Below are 17432 nucleotides of genomic sequence, written 5' to 3' on the forward strand. Positions count from 1 at the left end.
AATTAAAAAAGGACTAATAACATCACACACCACTTGAATTTGTCTCTGATCTATAGCTCAATAAAATATAAATTTTATTAAAAGCCTGAAAGGGGTTTTGAACCCATGAACACTACATGCAAAGCAAGTCTCTAACCACTGAATTATAGCTTTAGACAACAAAGGTGGTGATTTTTTATTTTTTATCTATGAGATGTAGTATACCAAAAACATAGTAAACCCAAAAATTATTGTGACCCTGACGAGTGAGGAAAGTCAGATATCATTTGAATTTGCCTCTAATCTAAGGCTTAATAACATGTAAAATATTTTAGAGGCTGAAAGGGGTTTTGAACACAGAAACACTGGATATGAGGTAATTGAATTACCACTGAGCTATCAGCTATGCGCTCATATAACACTGTAATGTTTTAGCTTACAGCATTTTAGGCACAGAGCTATAAGCTCAGCAATAGACATTCAGGTGTCAGAGTCAGGTGTCACACTGGCATTATTTTGATACTTGACTATGATATCTGACCATGTCCTAAAATGAACACTGTATGGGGGTCTGTGTTAAGCAGTTGTCCAGCCATGTAGAATTTATTTTTCAACACCAATTAGAAGGTCATAAAATAATAAAAGTAGCGATATCTTTGTTATCTCCCGCTACAGTTCTGCTGCTTCCTGTGTCCTGCTCGTATCAGACATGTGACTATTGTGGCAAGTCATTGGGAAGTGAGTGTCAGGGGATCAATTATAAAATAATAAAAGTATTAATAACTAACTTTCTGAGGAGTTTATAAAACACTACATGGCTGAAAAACCCTTTGAATGTAGAGTTCTGACCTGGGGTCTGAATCTATTTTCAGGTTGGGTTTGTAGTTTATCTATTTTTAAATCTATTCTGAGATTTGATGACTAAAGTCCCCTTTAGGACCCATCATTTCTCGCTCTGTATCTGTATCCATGGGCAATTTTATTTTGAAAGTAGTTATTTGGGCACATGGGGCAGCAGCAGGCACAGTATTGGTGGAAGCTACAGGATGGCAATGTTAATTGAGAGGGGGATTCTTTGCTATAGACGGTGGGAATGAACAACTCAAAGTAATGGAGGTTTCACCTGTGAGTATATTTTTTATATAATATAGATATATATACAGTACAGACCAAAAGTTTGGACACACCTTCTCATTCAAAGAGTTTTCTTTATTTTCATGACTATGAAAATTGTAGATTCACACTGAAGGCATCAAAACTTTGAATTAACACATGTGGAATTATATACATAACAAAAAAGTGTGAAACAACTGAAAATATGTCATATTCTACGTTTTTCAAAGTAGCCACCTTTTGCTTTTATTACTGCTTTGCACACTCTTGGCATTCTCTTGATGAGCTTCAAGAGGTAGTCACCTGAAATGGTCTTCCAACAGTCTTGAAGGAGTTCCCAGAAATGCTTAGCACTTGTTGGCGCTTTTGCCTTCACTCTGCGGTCCAGCTCACCCAAAACCATCTCAATTGGGTTCAGGTCCGGTGACTGGGGAGGCCAGGTCATCTGGCGCAGCACCCCATCACTCTCCTTCATGGTCAAATAGCCCTTACACAGCCTGGAGGTGTGTTTGGGGTCATTTTCCTGTTGAAAAATAAATGATGGTCCAACTAAACGCAAACCGGATGGAATAGCATGCCGCTGCAAGATGCTGTGGTAGCTGGTTCAGTATGCCTTCAATTTTGAATAAATCCCCAACAGTGTCACCAGCAAAGTTTTCCCAATTTTCCGGACTGACTGACCTACATTTCTTAAAGTAATGATGGCCACTCGTTTTTCTTTACCTAGCTGCTTTTTTCTTGCCATAATACAAATACTAACAGTCTATTCAGAAGGACTATCATCTGTGTATCCACCTGACTTCTCCACAACGCAACTGATGGTCCCAACCCCATTTATAAGGCAAGAAATCCCACTTATTAAACCTGACAGGGCACACCTGTGAAATGAAAACCATTTCAGGTGACTACCTTTTGAAGCTCATCAAGAGAATGCCAAGAGTGTGCAAAGCAGTAATCAAAGCAAAAGGTGGCTACTTTGAAGAACCTAGAATATGACATATTTTCAGTTGTTTCACACTTTTTTCTTATGTATATAATTCCACATGTGTTAATTCATAGTTTTGATGCCTTCAGTGTGAATCTACAATTTTCATAGTCATGGAAATAAAGAAAACTCTTTGAATGAGAAGGTGTGTCAAAACTTTTGGTCTATACTGTGTGTGTGTGTATATATATATATATATATATATATATATAAATGCCTGTCCAAAAAAACTTCGCCACAAAAAAAGCCTTTAGCTTTGATTAAGGCACACATTAGATGTAGCATTGTTTTGATAAGCTTCTGCAATGTCACAAGATTTATTTTCATCCAGTGTTGCATACATTTTTCACCAAGATCTTGCATTGATGATGGTAAGGTCTGGACTCTGTGGTGGCCAATCCATGTTTGAAAATGATGTCTCATGTTCCCTGAACCACTCTCTCACAATTTGAGCCTGATGAATCCTGGCATTGTCATCTTGGAATACGCCCATGCCATCAGGGAAGAAAAAATCCATTGATGGAATAATCTGGTCATTCAGTATGTTCAGGTAGTCAGCTGACCTCATTCTTGGATCACATACTGCTCAACCTAGACCTGACCAACTGTAGCAACCAAAGATCATAGCACTGCCCCCATAGGCTTGTACAGTAAGCACTAGGCATGATGGGTGCATCACTTCATCTGCCTCTCTTCTTACCCTGATGCACCCATTACTCTAGAACAGGGTATATCTGGACTCATCAGACCACATGACCTTCTTCCATTGCTCCAGAGTCCAATCTTTATGCTCACTAGCAAATTGATGCCTTTTTTTCCGGTTTGCCTCACTGTCTAGTGATTTTTTTTACGGTTACACAGCTGTTCAGTCCCAATCCCTTTAGTTCCCTTTGCATTGTGCATGTGGAAATGCTCTTACTTTCACTATTAAACATAGCCCTGAGTTCTACTGTTGTTTTTCTTCCATTTAATTTCACCAAACGTTTAAGTGATCGCCGATCACGATCATTCAGGATTTTTTCCCTGCCACATTTCTTCCTCGAGTACGATGGGTCCCCACTATCCAGTTTTTAATAATGTGGTGCACCGTTCTTAACCCAATTTTAGTAGTTTCTGCAATCTCCTTAGATGTTTTCTCTCCTTGATGCATGCCAATGATTTGACCCTTCTCAAACAGACTAACATCTTTTCCACGACCACGAGAGGTCTTTCGACGTGGTTGTTTAACAAATGAGAAGCAACTCATTGCACCAGTTGGGGTTAAATAACTTGTTGCCAGCTGAAAGATAATCGCCCATGCAGTAATTATCCAATAGGAGGCTCATACCTATTTGCTTAGTTAAATCCAGGTGGTGACTTTTTTTGTATATATAAAATACTACTTGTATTATATATTGGCATCTACTGCCAGGCTCTGCCTGAGGAGGTAGAGATGGTGAGTTCACTAAAAGAGTTCAAGAGGGGCCTGGATGTATTTCTAGAGTGTAATAATATTACAAGCTATAGCTATGAGAGATGGGTTGTGGATCCAGGGAGTTATTCTGATTGCCTGATTGGAGTCGGCAAGGAATTTGTTTTCCCCTAAAGTGAGGAAAATTGGCTTCCAACTCACAGTTTTTGTTTTGTTTTTGCCTTCCCCTGGATCAACTTACAGGATAACAGGCTGAACTGGATGGAGAGATGTCTTTTTTAAGCCTTATAAACTATGTTACTGTACCTATGTAAACAAAAAATCACAGAAAAAACTAAGATAAAAACATCCTGCACGATATGATACAAATTTGCGGATGTCCCTGGCCATATTATTGAAGAAAACCACAAAAATAAGATAATAATGCACTTATTAAAGCAGATGCAAGCACTATATATGGACCAAGTCCTCACTCTGATATGATAATGTCTGAGACACTTAGTCAATATATTTTGATCAAAACACATCTAAGCCCGCCTACCGAACGTCAAGGTGGTCTCAGGTCAGGCGGGTCCTACGCTAAACCTACCTAAGTTGAGTGCATTATTATCTTATTTTTGTGGTTTTCTTCAATAATATGGCCAGGGACATCCGCAAATTTGTATCATATCGTGCAGGATGTTTTTATCTTAGTTTTTTCTGTGATTTTTTTGTTTATGTAGTGTTTACTTGAGGGAGTGGCACCTTCAAGTGTGAATGCGCACCTAGTATCTTGGGAGCAGCATTCCTCTGCACTTTTGCCCCCCTCCCCTATCCAATGAGCGCCTTAATTAGGTGGTACATATGGCTGTGCTTGCTCCTCCTCCCATTGGTTGCTTGATGCACATGGAGGTTACTAGGAGCAGCACACCATATGTGCGGCGTCTGCGCTCCTGAACATAGAAGCCCAATGGCTTAGGTAGGTTTAGCGTAGGACCCGCCTGACCTGAGACCACCTTGACGTTCGGTAGGCGGGCTTAGATGTGTTTTGATCAAAATATATTGACTAAGTGTCTCAGACATTATCATATCAGAGTGAGGACTTGGTCCATATATAGTGCTTGCATCTGCTTTAATAAGTGCATTATTATCTTATTTTTGTGGTTTTCTACTGTACCTATGTGCACTATATGTACTGTAGGTATATACTGATTCATTTGACTGGGCTCCTTGCCTGACATTCTTTCTATAATACCCCCTTCTGCCCAGAAACACTAATGACATACCACTTAGTGCTCCCATAAAATCAAAATGTCCAATCCATAATTTATCGGAGGTACAAAGGGTAATCTTATTTGGCACAGACAGAAAGGTGGGCATTTTTGCTGTGTGATGGGCACAAAAGGGTATTATGTCAGGTACAAGGAGGAGCACTGTTCCTGTCTGGGGTTTGAATGGGGCACCATTTCTGTGTGTAAGCACTGAATTATTTGGGCCTTGTATAGAGGTAAAATTGGTAATATTTGCCTTTTTACAGTGTTTAGTGTTACTTAATAGAATACGGTAGTAATATTGTTCAGTCATTTATACCAACTGTGTCAACACACAGTTGGTATAAATGACTGAACATATGTTGTCATGATGTGGAGTTATTAATTGGGCCTTGTATAGTAATTGTATATGGTAATATTGGTCTTTGTGTAGAGGATTTTATTCAGCAGCAGCAATATGGTAATATTATTCGGTTACTATGTGGTGGTAGTCATGGTGTGGCGGTATTATTTGCACCTTGCATAGTGGTATTATTAGTAACTTTGTTCTTTGTGTAGAACATTTTGTTCAGTAACATTAAGGAGGTAAGATTTAATTACTGTAGGGTGGTAATATTTGATTCTGGTATAGTGGTATTATTTGATAACAATATTAAAATGGCTGTGTGTGGTAAAACATATACATTCTGACTTTTAAGACCCTAGAAATGTCTCTGGAAGCCCTAGAGATCAGCGCTGCAGGTCTCTGAATACTGCCTTCTGAACTGACTGAAAGTGACAATTTAAGACAACAAACTTAAAAGCACCACTTTTAATTTTGTTGTCTTGGCTGTGTGATTAGGGTCAGTATTTTATTGGAAGGTGAACCTTGAGCACAGTCTGAGGTCCAGAGCACTTTGGATCTCGTTAACAATATCTCTGTACTTGGCTCCATTCAGCTTTCTGTCTATGTTGACCAGTCTCCCAGCATTTGAAAACCATCCCCACAGCATGATGCTGTGGGGATGGTATTAGGCAGGTAGATAAGCAGTGCCTGGTTTCCTCCAGACATGAAGAGAATTGAGGCAAAAAAGTTCTATCTATTGTTTCACCAGACCAGAGAATCTTGTTTTTCACAGTCAAAGTCCTTTAGGTGTTTTTTTATGCAAACTACAGGGGGAGCTTTCATGTGGCTTTTACTGAGGAGAGGATTCTTTCTGGGCACTCTGCCATAGCCCAGAGTGGAGGAATGCTGCAGTAATGGTTGACCTTCTGGAGGTTTCTCCCATCTGGGCACAGGATCCTTGGAGCTCAGCCAGAGTGACTATTGGATTCTTGGCCTTTTCCACCCAATTACTTAGTTTGCTCTAGAAGTCCTGGTTGTTCCACACTTTTTCCATTTAAGCATTATGTAGGCCACTGTGCTCTTGGGAACTTTCAGTGCGGCAGAAATGTTTTTGTACCCTTCTCTAGATCTGTGCTTCTACACAATCCTGTCTCCGAGCGCTACGGGCATTGTTTTTCCTCCTTATGGCTTGGTTTATGCTCTGATACGCATTGTTGGCTGCAAGACCTAGACAGATGTGTTTTTGCAAATCATGTTCAATCAACTGAATTTACTTAAATTACAAATGGTCGACTCCAATCAAAGTGTAGAGAGGGCAAAGAAAATGGGAGGCCCCCAGAGATAAGTTTCAAAGCAAAGGGTCTGAATACTTGTGTCCATGCAAAATGTTTGTTTCTCCTTCTTATTAAATTAGCAAAAAATTACTAGAATTGTGTAGATTAATGGGGGAAAACTTGATTTTATTTAGCATTGTAAATTGCAATTTTATGCAATTATTTTGCAATCAAAGACTGATAATTACATCACGGTTTGGAAAGAGAACACTGCAAGCAAAATACTTACTACTGGATCATACTCCCATAGCTGATTGCCTCTTAAATGGTGGCACTTAAGCATTATGACTGGGCCATTAAGCTTGGAGACATCTAAACATAAATCATCCGTTCGGATTTCTTTGCTAGCCGTGTAGGAAAACACCTTGGAAAAACAAATATGTAGCCAAGTTTACTAGACATCTTGAGGACAATCTATGTTAAAATAGTTGATAGTATGGTAATAATATAGTATATGGTTGGTAAAATGGAAATAATATAGTATATAGTCAGTAGCAAAACTATAGTTAGGGTGCATTCACATGACTATATTTACAGTCCATGTCTGATCCACATTTTTTACGGATCACACTTGGACCCGGGGTCGCAAAAAATGTATATAATACCTGGTTTCCTCCCATTCCATGGCAGTTGAAAATACCAACTTTTTCATTCTCTTTCCTTGCCATGTTGTCCAAACACTGATTTGTTTCAACATTTCTGATCTGGGTAGAAAAGATCAGAGTAAGCAGACTAATATACAAACAGTTTATGATAATTCAACTATATGCAAAAGCCTAAGACTAGTAGACTGTATCTAACATTAAACAGTGTCAACACGTAGGGTATGCAATCTACCTACTGTCAAAGCTTTCTCGATAGACAGAAAGGAGAAAGCTGTGGCTCTGATGAGTGTGGTGTAATCTCAAACATTTTTTGTTGTTGTTGTTTATACACATATATTCAATTGACAGGGAAATCCATACACATTTCTCAGAGGGAAAAACTCAGACTATCTTTTGTAATCCAGGCCAATCCATTCAAGCATATATGCCATATATATGCTTGCATGGATTGGTCAGGATTACAAAAGATAGTCTGCGTTTTTCCCTCTGAGAAATGTGTATGGATTTGCCTTTCAATTGAATGAGACAAGGCCAAAGAAGCAAAAACAGCCAGACAGGAATAGTACTTTTGTAATGCTGGACAATCTCTGCAGACAACATTTTCCCAGTCCTAGACGATGACTTAAATATGGACATCAAAATTGGGCCTTTCTACCTCAGAATCCTGTCTTTATGAGCAGCCAGTGTCTGCTGCTGGAAACATGTCAGGCTCACTTTGGCTCACAAAATAAGCTGTCTGCTGTAATTTTCGGGACCTGAATCAGTGGCTCCCATAATTAAAGAGTTACACTTGATGAGAAAACCTCTTAGGTAGTGAGAAGGACTATTTTATTATCAAGCACTCCCCATTAACCACTTCAGCCCCGCTAGGTGAAACCCCCTTCATGACCAGGCCACTTTTTACACTTCGGCACTACACTCCTTTCACCGTTTATCGCTCGGTCATGCAACTTACCACCCAAATGAATTTTACCTCCTTTTCTTCTCACTAATAGAGCTTTCATTTGGTGGTATTTTATTGCTGCTGACATTTTTACTTTTTTTGTTATTAATCAAAATGTAACGATTTTTTTGCAAAAAAGTGTCATTTTTCACTTTCAGCTGTGAAATTTTGCAAAAAAAACGACATCCATATATAAATTTTTTGCTAAATTTATAGTTCTACATGTCTTTGATAAAAAAAAAAAGTTTGGGCAAAAAAAAATGGTTTGGGTAAAAGTTATAGCATTTACAAACTATGGTACAAAAATGTGAATTTCCGCTTTTTGAAACGGCTCTGATTTTCTGAGCACCTGTCATGTTTCCTGAGGTTCTACAATGCCCAAACAGTATAACTACCCCACAAATGACCCCATTTCGGAAAGTAGACACCCTAAGGTATTCGCTGATGGGCATAGTGAGTTCATAGAACTTTTTATTTTTTGTCACAAGTTAGCGGAAAATGATGATGATTATTTTTTTTTTTTCTTACAAAGTCTCATATTGCACTAACTTGCGACAAAAAATAAAAAATTCTAGGAACTCACCATGCCCCTCACAGAATACCTTGGGGTGTCTTCTTTCCAAAATGGGGTCACTTGTGGGGTAGTTATACTGCCCTGGCAATTTAGGGGCCCAAATGTGTGAGAAGAACTTTGCAATCAAAATGTGTAAGAAATGACCGGTGAAATCCGAAAGGTGCACTTTGGAATATGCGCCCCTTTGCCCACCTTGGCAGCAAAAAAGTGTCACACATGTGGTATCGCCGTACTCAGGAGAAGTTGGGGAATGTGTTTTGGGGTGTCATTTTACATATACCCATGCTGGGTGAGAGAAATATGTTGGCAAAAGACAACTTTTCCCATTTTTTTTATACAAAGTTGGCATTTGACCAAGATATTTATCTCACCCAGCATGGGTATATGTAAAATGACACCCCAAAACACATTCCCCAACTTCTTCTGAGTACGGCGATACCAGATGTGTCACAGTTTTTTGCAGCCTAGATGCGCAAAGGTGCCCAAATTCCTTTTAGGAGGGCATTTTTAGACATTTGGATCCCAGACTTCTTCTCACGCTTTAGGGCCCCTAAAAAGCCAGGGCAGTATAAATACCCCACATGTGACCCCACTTTGGAAAGAAGACACCCCAAGGTATCCAATGAGGGGCCTGGCAAGTTCATAGAATTTTTTTTTTTTTCCGCATAAGTTAGCGGAAATTGATTTTTTTTTTGTTTTTTCTCACAAAGTCTCACTTTCCGCTAACTTTGACATTTTTGTCCTATCTTTCATGGACTCAATAGGCCCCTCAGCAAATACCTTGGGGTGTCTTCTTTCCAAAATGGGGTCAGTTGTGGGGTGTTTGTACTGCCCTGGCATTTGAGGGTCTCCGCAATCATTACATGTATGGCCAGCATTAGGAGTTTCTGCTATCCTCCTTATATTGAGCATACAGGTAATGAGATATTTTTTTCCGTTCAGCCTCTGGGCTGAAAGAAAAAAATGAACGGCACAGATTTCTTCATTCGCATCGATCAATGTGGATGAAAAAATCTCTGCCAAAAAAAAAAAATGGAGGGGAAAGGCGTCTGCCAGGACATAGGAGCTCCGCCCTACATCCATACCCACTTAGCTCGTATGCCCTGGCAAACCAGATTTCTCCATTCGCATCAATCGATGTGGATGAATAAATCATTGCCAGGATTTTTTTATATATATATATATATATATATATATATATATATATACAAAGTGCTTGCCAAAGCATAGGAACGCCGCCTCCTCCTCAGCTCGTATGCCTCGGCAAACGTATCTGTCACTGCAGACGAGAAAATCCCGTCTTGCAGCGCAGCATACACCGACTTGCGTGTAATCTGACAGCAGCGCAATGCTTCTGTCAGAATGCACATCGGTGCTGCAGCTAGTAGATCGGTTGGTCCACCTGGAAGGTTAAAAAAAAACAAAAAAAAAAAAAAAAAAAAACAGGCCACAACGCAATCATTTTATTAACTTTGGAACAGAACATGTCACTTTAACTTTTGGAACTAAACATTAACCTGTTTGCTTACCTGTTTTTTTTGTTTTTGTTTTTTTACCTTTATAGAACAAACCTCTCCTTCCCCATGGGTCAATGTGCAAAGCGCAAATCGCCCAAAGATGTGGCGAAGTGCGTTATGCACTTTGTCCCATGTGAAAGGAGACGTTTGCAGCAGCTGTGAGTGAATGGGCCCTAATAGCCCTGTGTGCCTATCCTGGTGAGATGATCCCTATGCTAGGTGTACCTGTGTGTGGTACTTTCGGAAACACTCCCCTAAGCATAGGGCAGGGTGGTCGGGACAGTCAGGACAGAAATAGCGGGTGTCACGCCTTATTCCACTCCTGCTACAGACACAACATTTTTTTCGGGGTGGCGGTCGGTTTGAAGTACCAGCAACGACACTGGGGAAGTGTCGCTCGTGTAGACGGCTAACTACACTGGTGGATGGGGCCACGGAACCTCCTGGATACAGGAGGTTCGCGATGATCTCTTCCTGAAATTTGAGGAAGGATCCAGTTCTCCCAGCCTTACTGTAGAGATCAAAACTATTGTACAGAGCCAATTGAATTAAATATACAGACACCTTCTTATACCAGCGTCTGGTGCGTCGGGAAACTAAATACGGAGCCAACATCTGGTCATTGAAGTCGACCCCTCCCATGTGGAGGTTATACTCGTGGACTGAGAGGGGCTTTTCAATGACACGGGTTGCTCGCTCAATTTGTATTGTCGTGTCTGCATGAATGGAGGAGAGCATGTAAACGTCACGCTTGTCTCTCCATTTCACCGCGAGCAGTTCTTCGTTACACAGTGCGGCCCTCTGCCCCCTTGCAAGACGGGTGCTAACGAGCCGTTGGGGGAAGCCCGCGCGACTAGTTCGCGCGGTACCACAGGCACCAATCCGTTCTAGAAACAAATGCCTAAAGAGGGCCACACTTGTGTAGAAATTGTCCACATAAAGATGGTACCCCTTGCCGAATAAGGGTGACACCAAGTCCCAAACTGTCTTCCCACTGCTCCCCAGGTAGTCAGGGCAACCGACCGGCTCCAGGGTCTGATCTTTTCCCTCATAGACCCGAAATTTGTGGGTATAGCCTGTGGCCCTTTCACAGAGCTTATACAATTTGACCCCATACCGGGCGCGCTTGCTTGGGATGTATTGTTTGAAGCCAAGGTGCCCGGTAAAATGTATCAGGGACTCGTCTATGCAGATGTTTTGCTCAGGGGTATACAAATCAGCAAATTTCTGGTTGAAATGGTCTATGAGGGGCCGAATTTTGTGGAGCCGGTCAAAAGCAGGGTGGCCCCTGGGACGGGAGGCGGTGTTGTCACTAAAGTGCAGGAAACGCAGGATGACCTCAAATCGTGTCCTGGACATAGCAGCAGAGAACATGGGCATGTGATGAATCGGGTTCGTGGACCAATATGACCGCAATTCATGCTTTTTGTCAGGCCCATGTTGAGGAGGAGGCCCAGAAAAGTTTTAAATTTGGAAACTTGGACTGGTTTCCACCGGAAAGGCTGGGCATAAAAGCTTTCCGGGTTAGCGGTGATAAATTGTGTGGCATACCTTTTGTCTCTGCCACGACTAAGTCTAAAAGCTCCGCAGTCAAGAACAGCTCAAAAAATCCCAAAATCCCAAAATCGATCTGAGCTGTCTCAACCCGAACTCCAGACTGGGCGGTGAAAGGGAAAACTACGGGTGCGGCTGAAGTTGGGGACTGCCAATCAGGGTTTGCCAGCACCTCTGGGATTCTAGGGGCTCTATGGGCACGCCTTGCCACCGTACCAGCTTCAACTGCCCTTCTGGTGCTCGCTACTTCACCAGGTTGTACGGCAGTGCTGGTACTAGGTCCAGGAAGGGCTGGGCTGCTGGTGTATGCCTCACCACGTAATCCGACAGCACCAGCCCCACTCTGCTGCTCTTGAAGCGGATCCTGCGCAACCTGCGGTCTAGCGACACGGGGCCGGGTACGCCTGGTGCTATCAGGGACCTCAGCCTCCTCGTCCGAACTTTGGGTCAGAGAGCCACTGCTTTCTACAGGTTCGTATCAGATGAGGGTTCCCACTCCTCATCCGACTGGGTCAGAAACCTGTAGGCCTCTTCAGAAGAATACCCCCTGTTAGACATGTGGGCAACTAAATTTCGGGGTATTCCCTGAGACTATTCCCTGAGACTACCCAAGAAAAAAAAAGCAAGCCTGTCTTACAAATGGGAGGCTAGCGAAGTACCGGAGGCTGCTGCGGTTGATAAAAAATATCAAAACTGATTTTTTTATCGCCGCAGTGCGTGTAAAGTGAATGTGCAGCGATCAAAAAAAAAAAAATTGTTTTTGTCACTGCGGTGGGGCGGGCGTGTGTGTACGCACGTGTGGGCGACCGATCAGGCCTGATCGGGCAAACACTGCGTTTAGGGTGGAGGGCGAACTAAAGTGACACTAGTACAATTATAGATCTGACCGTGATCAGTTTTGATCACTTCCAGATACTATAAAAGTACAAATGCTGATTAGCAATACGCTAATCAGCGAATAACGGACTGCGGTGCGGTGGGCTGGGTGCTAACCGATCCCTAAACTACCTAACCAAGGGGCCTAAACTATACTGAAACCTAACGGTCAATACCAGTGGAAAAAAAAAGTGACAGTTTGCACTGATCACTTTTTTCTTTCACTAGTGATTGACAGGGGTGATCAAAGGGTTAATTGGGGTGATCTGGGGGCTAAGTGTGGTGTAGTGGGTACTCACAGTAATAATGTGCTCCTCTGCTGGAACCAACCGACCAAAAGAAGGAGCAGAGGAGCACAGCAGCCATATAACCCCATCATATTTACTAATATGTGGGGTTAAATGGCTGCTGATTGTTTTTTTTGAAAATCAGCAACCTGCCAGCCAATGATCGTGGCCGGCAGGCTGCTGACGAAATACTCTGCAGTGAAATGCCGGCCCGCGATGCGCATGCGCGGGCCGGCTGTGACGTAATCTCGCGTCTCGCGAGAAGACGCGCCGATGCGTCCAGGAGGAACAAATCAACCACCTCCCGGACGCATCGGTGCGTACAGCGGTCGGGAGGTGGTTAATGACAGAAATGAAGCATAACGATAAGCATTTTTCCTAAGAACATAGAGGGACAGGACTCATCTCAGGTTAATTTGCATATGTATCAAATAGTTATTTTTTACACAATAAAAGCACAGAGAGCTATGGGGACTGGGTACTGCGGATGCGCTAGCGGCCATCTAGAAACCCATGGCCTCAGCTCTATACACAAAATCCTGATGACAGATTCCCTTTAACCACTACAGGAACGCAGCGCGCAGGATTGCGTCCTGGCGGCGGCCCTGTTATTCCTACTGGACGCGCCGGCGTGCCCTCCCGCGAGATTTCCTGTGAACCTGCGCACACAGGCGCGCGCGTTCACAGGATCGGCAGGTAAACGAGTGGATCTACAGCCTGCCAAAGTACAGTACAGACCAAAAGTTTGGACACACCTTCTCATTCAAAGAGTTTTCTTTATTTTCATGACTATATACATAACAAAAAAGTGTGAAACAACTGAAAATATGTCATATTCTAGGTTCTTCAAAGTAGCCACCTTTTGCTTTGATTACTGCTTTGCATACTCTTGGCATTCTCTTGATGAGCTCTTGAAGAGGTAGTCACCTGAAATGGTCTTCCAACAGTCTTGAAGGAGTTCCCAGAGATGCTTAGCACTTGTTGGCCCTTTTGCCTTCACTCTGCGGTCCAGCTCACCCCAAACCATCTTGATTGGGTTCAGGTCCGGTGACTGTGGAGGCCAGGTCATCTGGCGCAGCACCCCATCACTCTCCTTCATGGTCAATCAGCCCTTACACAGCCTGTAAGAAGAGGGTCTCTTCTGCTTGTTGCCTGTCCTTAGCAGTGGTTTCCTAGCAGATATTCTACCATGAAGGCCTGATTCACACATTCTCCTCTTAACAGTTGTTCTAGAGATGTGTCTGCTGCTAGAACTCTGTGTGGCATTGACCTGGTCTCTAATCTGAGCTGCTGTTAACCTGCAATTTCTGAGGCTGGTGACTCAGATTAACTTATCCTCCACAGCAGAGGTGACTCTTGGTCTTCCTTTTCTGGGACGGTCCGCATGTGAGCCAGTTTCTTTGTAGCGCTTGATGGTTTTTGTGACTGCACTTGGGGACACTTTCAAAGTTTTCCCAATTTTTTGGACTGACTGACCTTCATTTCTTAAAGTAATGATGGCCACTCATTTTTCTTTACTTAGCTGCTTTTTTCTTGACATAATACAAATTCTAACAGTCTATTCAGTAGGACTATCAGCTGTGTATCCACATCACTTCTCCACAATGCAACTGATGGTCCCAAGCCCATTTATAAGGCAAGAACTCCTCCTGAGGAAGCAAACTATACGCGAAACGCGCGTTGAGGAGTAACTTCACCTTGCCCGCAGCCCCTGCATTTGGTATGTAACATCGCTATGTAGTGCACCTTTTCGCCTTTATTTAAATCTGATGATTAGAGCTGAATAAGTGAGGCATAGTTTTACATAGATAGCATGCGTGCAATTAAATTGTTTGCCTTGATCCAGATCCCCCCAGCATGATCCAATTTGCCAGGAGTTTTCCGGAGAGTACAAAGCAAGGGGGCTGGTCTCGGCATAATTAGTGCTATGGGTCTGTTGAATAGGTGATTTATATCTGTGATTTGTCCCCGTGTACACATATTTATTATGTACTTTGAATACATGTTTCTTTTACCATGTTATAAATAAAATATTGTTTTAATCCCTGAAAATCGATGTGGTTGCACTCCTTTCTGTGTGTGTAATTTCATATTTTTGAGGAGTGTACCTCTTGAACTAGAGACCGTTGATGGTGTTATCCCACTTATTAAACCTGACAGGGCACACCTGTAAAGTGAAAACCATTTCAGGTGAATACCTCTTGAAGCTCAAAAAGAGAATGCCAAGAGTGTGCAAAGCCGTAATCAAAGCAAAAGGCGGCTACTTTGAAGAACCTAGAATATGACATATTTTCAGTTGTTTCACACTTTTTTGTTATGTATATAGTCATGAAAATAAAGAAAACTCTTTGAATGAGAAGGTGTGTCCAAACTTTTGGTCTGTACTGTATATATATATATATATATATATATATATACACACATACACACAGTGTATATAAAAAGTCTACACACCCCTGTTAAAATGTCAGGTTTCTGTGATGTAAAAAAATGAGACAGAAAGATAAATCATTTCAGAACTTTTTCCACCTTCAATGTGAGCTATAAACTGTACCACTCAATTGAAAAACAAACTGAAATCTTTTAGGTGGAGGGAAGAAAACAAAAACTACTAAAATAATGTGGTTGCACACCCTCTTATAACTGGGGATGTAGCTGCGTTCAGAATTAAGCCATCACATTGAAAATCATGTTAAATAGGAGTCAGCATACACCTGCCATGATTTAAAGTGCCTCTGATAAACCCCAAATAAAAAGTTTCAGCTGCTCTAGTTGGTCTTTCCTGAGATTTTCTTAGTCGCATCCCACAGCAAAAGCCATGGTCCACAGAGAGCTTCCAAAGCATCAGAGGGATCTTATTGTTAAAAGGTATCAGTCAGGGGAAGGGTACAAAAGAATTTCCAAGGCATTAGATATACCATTGAACAAAGTCATCGTCAAGTGGCGAAAAAATAGCACAACAGTGACATTACCAAGAACTGGACTTCCCTCAAAAATTTATGAAAAGACAAGAAGAAAACTGGCCTGGGAGGCTACCAAGAGGCATACAGCAACATTAAAGGAGCTGCAGGAATATCTGGTAAGTACTGGCTGTGTGGTACATGTGACAACAATCTCCCGTATTCTTCATATGTCTGGGCTATGGGGTAGAGTGGCCTTTTCTTAGGAAAAAAAAAACATCCAAGCCAGGCTACATTTTGCAAGAACCCATCTGAAATCTTCCAAAACCATGTGGGAAAAGGTGTTATGGTCTGATGAAACCAAGGTTGAACTTTTTGGATGGCCTGGATGTATTTCTGGAGCGTTATAATATTACAGGCGATAGCTACTAGAGAGGGGTCGTTGATCCAGGGAGTTATTCTGATTGCCTGATTGGAGTCGGGAAGGAATTTTTTATTCCCCTAAAGTGGGGAAAATTTTGCCTCTGGATCAGCTTGCAGGATAAAAGAGCGAACTAAATGGACAAATGTCTTTTTTCGGCCTTATGTACTATGTTACTATATGTTTGGCCCAAAAACAACACTGCACATCACCAAAAGAACACCATACCCACAGTGAAGCATGGTGGTGGCAGCATCATGCTTTGGGGCTGTTTTTCTTCAGTTGGAACTAGGGCCTTAGTTAGAGGGAATTATGAACAGTTCCAAATACCAGTCAATATTGGTACAAAACCTTCAGGCTACTGCTAGAAAGCTGAACATGAAGAGGAACTTCATATTTCAGCATGACAACGACGCAAAGCATACATCTAAATCAACAAAGGAATGGCTTCACCAGAAGAAGATCAAAGTTTTGGAATGGCCCAGCCAGAGCCCAGACCCGAATCAGATTGAAAATCTGTGGGGTGATCTGAAGTGGGCTGTATACAGGCGATGCCCTCTCAGTCTGACAGATTTGGAGTGTTTTTGCAAAGAGTGGGCAAATCTTGCCAAGTCAAAATGTGCCATGCTGATAGACTCATACCCAAAAAGACTGAGTGCTGTAACAAAATCAAAAGGTGCTTCAACAAAGAATTAGTTTAAGGGTGTGCACACTTATGCAACAATATTATTTATATTTTATTATTTTAATTTTTTATATATTTTTTCTTCCCTCTACCTAAAAGATTTCAGTTTGTTTTTCAATTGAGTGGTACAGTTTATAGGTCACATTAAATGTGGAAAAAGTTCTGAAATGATTTATCTGTCTCATTTTTTTACATCACAGAAACCTGACATTTTAACAGGGGTGTGTAGTCTTTTTATATCCACTATATATATATATATATATATATATATATATATATATATATATATATGGAAAAAAATTGAACAGTTGGACATGTGCCCTTTAAGACCCTCACACGCAACGGGTATGCAGCATATCAAGCAATATTCCACAGCAGCAAAATCCACACCATATGGTGTGTATTGTGTTTCATAATTCATTGCAGAAATGACGCAGATTTCACAGTTTGTACTGCAAATAAATTGGCATGATGTGAATTTAAAAACAGCATGTCAAGTTATCTGCAGATTTTTTGAAGAAAGTTTTCCAGTGTGCAAATAAGATTTGATTTTTTTTTTTTTGCCACATTGCTCATGACACATATGGCCATACTCAAGTATGAAGTATATTTAAAGAAAATGTGTCACCCAAATTTTTTTCTTCCAGTTAAAAGCAGATAGTAACACATCTCC

The 17432-nt window shown here is 41.5% G+C and overlaps 1 protein-coding gene across 2 annotated transcripts in view; it reads right to left on the bottom strand.

Moving 5' to 3' along the window:
* Positions 1-17432, bottom strand: part of GALNT1 (polypeptide N-acetylgalactosaminyltransferase 1) — a 554146-nt gene that overhangs the window by 148728 nt on the left and 387986 nt on the right. For both annotated transcript variants that reach the window (XM_044293081.1, XM_044293083.1), the window contains 2 exons: positions 7003-7101; positions 6627-6761 (listed from right to left, as the gene is read on the bottom strand). In XM_044293081.1, coding sequence (XP_044149016.1) covers positions 6627-6761; positions 7003-7101 — 234 coding nt within the window. The remainder of the gene's footprint in view (positions 1-6626; positions 6762-7002; positions 7102-17432) is intronic.

Source organism: Bufo gargarizans, chromosome 5 (genome assembly GCF_014858855.1).
Source record: "Bufo gargarizans isolate SCDJY-AF-19 chromosome 5, ASM1485885v1, whole genome shotgun sequence".
In the NCBI taxonomy this organism is placed as follows: domain Eukaryota; kingdom Metazoa; phylum Chordata; class Amphibia; order Anura; family Bufonidae; genus Bufo; species Bufo gargarizans.